The sequence below is a fragment of the Zea mays genome, chromosome 5 (assembly GCF_902167145.1).
Source record: "Zea mays cultivar B73 chromosome 5, Zm-B73-REFERENCE-NAM-5.0, whole genome shotgun sequence".
In the NCBI taxonomy this organism is placed as follows: Eukaryota; Viridiplantae; Streptophyta; class Magnoliopsida; order Poales; family Poaceae; genus Zea; species Zea mays.
The window spans coordinates 39,547,446-39,556,311 of NC_050100.1; the positions used below are offsets into that span (position 1 = coordinate 39,547,446).

The 8,866-nt window shown below is 47.5% G+C and overlaps 1 protein-coding gene across 1 annotated transcript; it reads left to right on the forward strand.

Moving 5' to 3' along the window:
• Nucleotides 1-8,049: 8,049 nt before the first annotated feature.
• On the forward strand, nucleotides 8,050-8,609 carry LOC100275045 (uncharacterized). Its single transcript, NM_001149245.2, has one exon. It carries the CDS (start codon nucleotides 8,114-8,116, stop codon nucleotides 8,459-8,461), a length of 348 nt encoding a protein of 115 aa, NP_001142717.1. The 5' UTR covers nucleotides 8,050-8,113; the 3' UTR covers nucleotides 8,462-8,609.
• Nucleotides 8,610-8,866: the final 257 nt, after the last annotated feature.

The window sequence follows — 8,866 nt, forward strand, 5'->3', positions numbered from 1 at the left end:
CGCCAGCTCTACTGGTTTAGTTCCCGAAGGTCTTTTCTTCAACATGAATAGGAGAAGCGCGTGCAACGGCTACTCCTCTTAGATCTTTAGTTTTGTCCATGAGAGCTTCAGTAGAAACATGAGTTGACACCTTTGTAGATTTCAAAATGGCATCCTAATCACTGGCCATTCTCCTTTTCCTAGGAGTCGTTGTTGCAGCGGTTGTTAGCTTCGGCAACTCCGTCATGGTTGGGGGACTCTGCAGATTTGGATGCTCTTCTGCCGTTGAGCTCTTTGTTTCCGTCTCTTCTATCGGATCGACACTAGCTTCTATTGTCACAACAGGAATTGTCTCCGAAGCCAAGGGGATAGCTTCGGCCTATTTAGCAATCTCTATCTTCTCTGTACCAAGCACTGCAGCTGTCCTCTCTAAAGAATGTGGCCTCGGCCTGCGATTTAAAATCTTAGCCCTCTTCGACTTAGGCGCGGTGGAAGAAGATTAAGTTGCCATTTTTCTTTTCAACCCTTGTTTTTGGGCAGGAAAGTAGTAATCAGGATAAAAAATCTAATCACATCAAAGACCCTATTCAGTCTCCTCTTGCCGTGAGCGCCGAAGGCAGTGGTCATAGCTTTGTCCTTTACCTTCGTATAAGCTCCCAACAGTTCGTCACTGGTAGTCTCAATAGCCTGAAGCCAGTCATCATTCGTCTCGTCAAATTGACTCCTATAGCGGTAGGTGTATCTTAAATAGAACAGACCACCTTCGCTGGAGCAAGCAACAGTCTCCTTCAGCATCTCCCAGTCATTAAAAAGCGGCCACACCTTCTAGGCAATATGCTCTTGAACTAAATCCCTAGTGCCAATGTATGTACATACCGTGTTAAAGGCCATCAAGCATGCTTGCACTTCATTCCCACTCGCGATAGATGGCCTCCTGATGTCGAAGCGTGACCGTATGGGATGCTGGATTATACCCCTCACATCTTCCCTCTCACTCAGATCATTCTTGACATAGAACCATTGCTTGATCCAAGAGCCTGGCCATTTCTTTCAGAATGTTGGCACATGATACCTCACATCAGAACGGTGCACAAAGTTGTAACATCCGAAGTTATTATAATACTGCTCCTTCCCAATTGCCTTCGTCTGGTAGAATAATTCATGAATGTTGTAGAAGCACTCGACATCTGGCTCCATCCCTTGACTTCTCATAGCCCAAATAAAAACTCCAACTTTAATTAAGGCTTCAGGAGTAAGCTGATGAAGGTATATCTCAAATGTCTTTAGTAGCACTTCGACTAGCATCTTGTGCAATGGAAAACGAAGTCCAGCCTTCATAAAACTTTTAAATACTACCACTTCATCTGCTTCAGGAAGAGGAATAGTGCTTTCTCCTCCAGCCCTCACTATGGATATATCATGGAAATATTTGCCCTTCATCGCTTCAATCTGCCATTGCTTGATAGTGGATTTTCCAAAAACAACATGACTTGGCCTCCACGGCCGATCTTTGGCATCTTCGTTCTCACTTTCAACATCAAAGCTCTCGCTGTCGCTGGAGTCCCCAGATAACCCAGCTAGCATTTCATCAGTGATTTTCTCAACGTTGGTCCTCTCCATGGCTTCGTAGAAACCAGCGAGCGTGGAGTCTATGCTTTTCTTATCTTCAGCCATTTCGATGATGATCACAACAGAAAGCCAAAGCTCAAAAAACAATTGCGCTCATAGAAGAAGAAAGCAAAAATGACAATCACAGCACAAAAGCTCGATAGCACGAAAAATATTCTTAGCGCAAGCCCCTGTATATATACACAACGCACCACTGAGCGGTGGGGCCCATGATACAGAATGATTCGCTATTCTAGCGAAGGGAAGGTGTTTTTTCGGACCTTCGGCTAAAGGCCTTCATCCATTTCACAGTCTGAACTTGTTACAAAGAAACAAATTAATACTGTGAGGGTCTATTGTTGGGGGCCTTCCTCTTCCGAAGGTCCTCAAAAACACGACTAACCATTTGTTTCTAGCATAATATTGAATATTACAGGAGCTTCATTATAAGTAAAGGTTTGTGATGGAAGTCTTCTTCTAAGCCGATGGTCCTTAAGACAAAGACATTGCCTAAAAACGACAATAATGAATGCCGAAGCTATAGCCGAAGAGCAACAACTTCGGCTTAAAGTGGTGACGAAGATCAAGCATGATGCTGAGCTGAAGAGAAAAGAACTAGTTAGTCCCTAGTGATTTATGCTACAATTATGAGTACATGTTAAGGTCATAAATGTATTTTTACTCGGGCTGCGTCCCGTGCCTATAAATAGGTGAACAGTACCCCGTACTGTTAGGGTACTGTTCACGCTGGGTTGTAATTGCTCTTGCATCAACACCTTTAAACAAGCCGAAGGTATCAATGTAATACAAATCATGTCAATGTTCATATGTATATCATGTGAATAAATATATGAATGAATGACATATATTGTCTCTATGAACTTTCACTCTGAACTTTTATTCTTATGAATGATGAAGGTGTGTCCTTCATGACCTTCATCCGAAGATCGTTATATCCGAAAGGAGATAATGCTTCAAAGGATGAAGGTCCTTAATCTTTAACGATTGTGTTGCCTTGTTCTTGATTCACAACATTTGAGAACAAGTGACCAACACTAACCATAATAACCCAAAAGGTAATCAAGGACAAGGTAAATACAAAGCTAGTCAATCCTTAGGTTTCAATTAAGTAATGCGGGACAATGAATTAATAAGTAAGTAGGACATAATGGGTCAGAGGACACTTGCCTTCACCAGGTTGCTGATCAGGGAAGTCTCCTGCAACACACTCGGAAACCTCAGACTGCTCGTTGTCTACGCAAAGCAATCATTTATTTAACACATTTGGAAAATTACAAAGAAACAATACACCAAACATGCACAATCAAGTGAACACAAGTTCAGAAGAAAAGTATAAACACAAGAGTGAAATCAAGGTTCTAAGGTGGGTAATTACACCTAGGGTTTTGTGGTTCTCTAAGTACTGCCTATCTCAGGGGATCACATAACTTAACCTCATTTATCTTAATGAATTATTAACATTATACCAGGGACGGTTTCATACATTACATGATATTAGCTTCACAAAGTTAATCACTTAATTGTCATTAGTGTTTTCCTTTTCATTTCCTTTTTAATAAACGCCCCATCACTTTAAATCAACCTATAGCCTAGACATAAAATTAATATGCAGACAGTGAAATATAATAATTTAAACAGGTAGAGAATAATTTTATGAACATTTTGCAATTTGAAGCACCCAATTTTGAGTTCATATGCAAAAGGTATGAAATAAACAAGTTTTGAAATTCAAAATACAAAATTAGGCCTATTTCTATGATAAATTAAAGTACATGGGCTTCTCTGCAAGAAATCAGGGGTATGCGCGCAAGAACTAGGGACGACATGTTGTTTTCTATAAACCCGAGGGTCTCTATAACAAAAATACCACGCGAAGGGGTACGAGATGTCCTCACCCATCCGATCACAGATCGACAACCGAGATCAACCTCGAGCACGAGCTGATAGACGGGCCAGGGGCGTCAGCAGCACTGGGGCGAGGCTGGCTGACTGGTCGAACCCAGCAGCAGGGACGCGGGTGAGGGTGCGCACCCGAGCAGCGGGATCCGAATCGGACGGTTAGGATTAGATTTGGTTATTTAAAATAGGGTCGTCCAATCCAGGATAGACGTCTGAGATCAGACGGCCAACCCTAGTTAGCTTTCCCTAGCAGCCAGCGGCGGAGCTGCCCGACTCAGTGACGAAACCTCGCCGGAGGCGCAAGCGCGGCCACATCAGGGGCCCTGGGGCGCTGGGAAGGGCACGGGAAGGTTCAGGATGACACGACGGATGCAGTCGTGGGCGCAACACCGACGCAGGGGAACCGAAGAGTGGCGGTTTGCGGCGGGGTGGCATAGCTGCGACGCAGACTTGCTCCGGTGAGCAATTGCGCACGCACCGGGGTAGGAGAGGGGAAATCAGGAGCATGGGGAGGTTGCTTACCTCGAGAGAGGGCTTTGGGACGCTTGAGCGGCGACGGGGATATAGGGAGGCCTTGGGTTGACGGTGGCGGGGCTTCGGCTGCACGATGGAGGTCTGGTGAGCGCGAGCAGTGAAAGATAGAGGGGGGAGGGGCGAACCGAGGGGTGTCCTAAGTTGCTGGCATCGAGGCAGAGCTCACGAAGTAACAGACACGGTAGGGACTCGGTGGTGGCCGCAGAACAGTCCCGAGACCACGGTGGACGGCGGTGGAGCTCCTCTGGTGCACGAGCGGGGCAAGGCGAGTGTTGAGGTGCGCGAGTGAGCGAGTGAGGGAGGAGGGAGAATGAGTGGAGTACTGAGCAGCTAGAAAAGGACAGCGTGGGGCAGGCGTGACCTTCGCGTGCGTCGTGGGCGCGGAGTCCACGACAACGCGTGGGTCGTGCGCGCGGGCAGTTCGGGAGGGACGGGTCCGACAAGCGGGGCCCACGGACGAGCGAGAGCAGGCGAGCGAACGGACGTTCAGCGCTGACGGGCGGGTCCCGCTGCGCAGAGATAGAATGGGACGCACGCGAGCGGTATTGGCACCGTCATCTCGGTCCCACCGGCCAGAGAGAGAGAGAGGGAGTGGGTGCGCGAGCGAGCGCGGGCGAAGGAAACGACGCCGATAGGTGGGGCCCGGCTGACAGAGGGAGGGCAGGCACGCGCGCGGCTGACTGGGCCGAGTTGGGCTGTTCTGGGCCGAGATGGCTTTTTTCCATTTTCTTCTAAATTTCTAATTGTTTTCTTTTTATTTTCTCTTGGGATGCAAATCAAATCAAACCACAATTCAAATTCAAATAATTCAAGCATGTGCATAAAACAAAAGAATAATCTATGCTCAGCATGATGCAAACATTCATAACTCCCTAGGTTTTAATTATCCCAAAGAAAATATACTACATCTCTCCCATGGTTAACCCAAATCCTATTAAATAGATTAGAAAGGCAAAACTATAGAAGTGAGAAAAGAAGTAACACCTGAATTTGCTAGGTATTTAGAGAAGAAATTTTATACCCCCAAATTTAGGGTGTTACAGGTAGCAAGGTTCTGAGTGGCCCTATTAAAGACTGAGGGTTGCTCGACCCTATGTCCTTGATGATGCGACGATAGACGTCGTGTGCCCGTCCGTAGGGGGCTCGGCCTACCGTTTCCTACTGGAGGACTTGCCAAAGTTGTCGTAGTCGTTCCTGCTCCTCATCGAGCTTGGCCTGAATCTCCCGGAGTTGTTCGAGTTGTGCGTCCTCACTCCCCGCGGTGGTCCGGACCACATCCCGTTCCCTCGGGCCTTCGATGCGTGGTGCCGGTGCCGGGGTGTTGTCGTTCTTGGGCATGCTAAGATGGTTCTCTCCTTCTTGCACCTCGTGCTTGGCGTGGAAGCATTCTCAAGTTGGGTCGTAACCCTCATCATTGGAGTTGTAGTCGTTGGAGCCGTCAGAGAGGTAGTAGTCGCAAGAGGACAGGAAGTGTCACATGGAATTGGGATCACAGAGCCCGGAAAAGTCCAGGCCAGGATCCATGTCATCTTCTTCCTCGAAATCCACGCGCTCTGAGGTTGGAGTGGTTGTGAGAAGGTCCAGTGTTGACCGCAGATGATGTCTTAGATGCTCGGTGTAAGCACTCATGTGAGTACTTACCGAAGAGGAGTAGCATGCAGCGACATTTCTCATCCCAAAAGGAAAAGAGCGTGACATCGATCCTACCTCCTGGATTGCGGGAGGAGGGGCTGAAGGACTTGTCGTGGGATTTATGCATGTGGTCATCGTCGTTCTTGGCGCGAGGATGACACCAGATAGGTCCCTCGTAAGGGAGTCTACGCCGCCCACCTGCCCAGAAGTGCAAGCTAGGCGAGAAGAACTACACGTGATGCGGTTATCGTTGTTCTGTCTCTGTCTCTTCTGACGAGGAAAGCAGGAACTCAAGGCTCCTAAACCAGATCACTGTGCAAGCGACAAAGGGCATTTAGGATTTTCCATCCAGAACTTTGGTAGGAATGTGACGTCAACACGTAGTGCCCCCTACCCGGCGCGCCAATTATTGGTGTTTTAAACCCGAGCGTCCTAACCAACTAGTAAATTTGTGTTGTGTGGCCTTGTCCCGGATGGTTGATGCAAGAAGACACACAAAGGTTTATCCTGGTTCGGGCAAGAGAAGGCCCTACATCCAGCGGTGGAATGAAACTTGTATTATCTTGCACCTAAGTGCTCATAGTAGGGGATATGAGCAAGTCGAGAGAGGGAGTGAGTTCCAATCTCTGAGTATTATTGAGGCGAGTGCCAATATGAGGAGTGGCATGAGGAATGAACGGTGAAGTGTTGTCCTCCACCCATAGAAGGCCTCGTGCTCCTCCTTTTATAGTCGCAAGGAGGAGGCCCAGGTGTTGCTAGACTAGTGTTGTGGTCGGAGGAGATGTGTCCGAGCCCTGTAGCAGTATGGCCAGCAAGATGGCCCTCATCCTTGTTGTCGTCTTTGGTCAGGAGATGGACGCTCAATCCCTATAGCTCGTTCCTTTGACTAGGTAGAGAGTCGAGGCCAGGTTTGGGAGCATGGGCATGTGTTCAAGCCCGGAATGTAAAGGGGTGTAGATGAGACATTTCCAAGTGTGTTGAGTAAGAGTGATTGAAGCAGTGCTCGACATGGGTCTTCAGCAGGGTTTGCGGGAGAGCGGGTGGCATTAATGTGCGTGCTTCCATGATGGGGCAATTGGTCGAGGCCTAGCTCGGGCGAGGCGAAGATTTCTTCCGAGGCTGACGCCGAGATTAGACGTTGCGTATAGTCACGCTCTGGGTGGTTGAAACAATGGTCGGAGTGAGGGAATAGTACTCTATATTCGCGCCCTGACCATCATTGTGGGTGGTAAAAGTAGATTAGACTGTGGTCACGTCGTCCTTTGTTGACTTTGGCGCCTTCAGTGAGGCAGGTGGTCATATGGACTACATCAGTTTACGCGCGTTCTGGGGTCGGAGTGGTTGGGCAAGGCGGGCATGTCCCGAAGCGTTGCCCGAGAGGCCCTCGGCGAGTCAGAAATGTGTTTCCTGCCCGAGGTTGGCCTCGGACGAGTCGTGATTTTAGGTTCCGCGTGCCCTTGGAGCATGTTTGCTTGTGACCCCTTCTTACCCAAGCTCTAGGCACTTTAGGGTTGTGATCTGGGTACTGGGTATCCCTAATTATGGTACCCGAATCGAGGTCAATACAAACATATACATTGAAGCAATGCATCTTGAAAATCCCTAATGATGCAGAATAGATTTATATAGATGGAATGCAATCTGTAGCTCGCTACATAGGCGACAGAGGTCCTTCCATCCCCATTCGAGCGGTGGCGATCCATTTGTAAAAAAAGAAAATTTTCATTTATGTCCCTGACGCTCGCTCACCCGACGACAGGCACCTGTAACCTAATAAGCGTAATATTTAGAAGTCGAGATATCAAATTGAAATTTCAAATATTTCAATATATAAGGGCTAGTTTGGAAACTACATTTTTTCGATAGATTCTCATTTTTCCTAGAGAAAATGAAATAATTTTCTTGAAAATTAGAAATCCATAAAAAAATCAAAGAAAAAAAGGATAAAAGAATGGAAGGGCAACCGTGAGCTAGTTGGTCATTCAAGGCCGAAGAGGCCCAGCAGGCAGCAAAGCTGAAGGGCTAGGTAACTTTTTTCCTTTTCAGGCTAGTTTGGCAACCATATTTGCTGAAATTTCTTTTATTCAAATTTAACGGAAACTCAAATTCGAATTTAGAGATAAACCCTACAAATTTCATTATTCAGACAGCAGCTTCATATAATATAGCAGACTGCAAGATATATGAGCTCCGACCACTATGCAAGATTCTAGCTTTTGTCTACTTCGATGCAGAAACAACTAAATTAGTGTGCAATGATACACAGCATCCGCAGCTGCCACATGGTTCTGCACGTTCCCTGGCGCTACCGTCCACACAGCACCGTCTATGAAAGGAGGCGGAAGAGGGCATGATGGCCAGCACTCGTCAGCCCATATCAGATCGACTGCTAAGAGAGTCGTCCCAGACTATCCCGCCGGGTAGCTAACCTTATCTTCCCATGGAGCCAGCGAAGCTCGCAGCTTTCCTTGCCGTCGCTGCCGTCGCCTACGCTGTTGCCGTCGCACCGGCTGCCGCGGAATACTCCGGCGGCGCGACCGCCCCAGAAAGCTGCCAGACGCAAATCATGTACTTCACCAACTGCCTGGCCCGTGATGAGATCCGCGGGCAGTGCTGTAGCGTGGTCGAGAGCCGCGAGTGCCTCTGCCAGCTGAAGCGGGAGGTGGCGCTGCCCTGCAGCCTGCATCGCCACCATCAACGCAGATGCTCCAAGGAAGGGTCGCCTCCACGGTCGGTGAAGCTGGCCGAGCTGCAGCGCCTCCCATGCTTCAAGACACTCAAGTGCTAGGAGCCGTTACGAGTTCGTATTTTTGTTTTGTGTACGTGTGCTTTTGTTTGTTTCACAATTGTTCCTTGTTACTGTTTATTTCCATTCAGCTTGCTATGGATGTAGGTACCTGTGCTTGTCCGTTGAGAATTCCTTGCGTGCTCTTAAAGAACGTTTTTGAAAAATTAGAAGATTTGGTTTTAATTTGATCTATAAATGAAGCATGGTCATAACGGCAAATATATACATAAAGCGAATAGATCTAAATATATGTGCATTATTATGCCGATTAAGATTAAAATTTGATTTAACAGAACCATGTCTAATCAGATTAGACATAAACAGTACGAAAACATTATGAGGAAGATGGTTGTATATTTGTTTCTTCCCGACGATGGTGTAGAGCACATGACGTCGATATTCAAC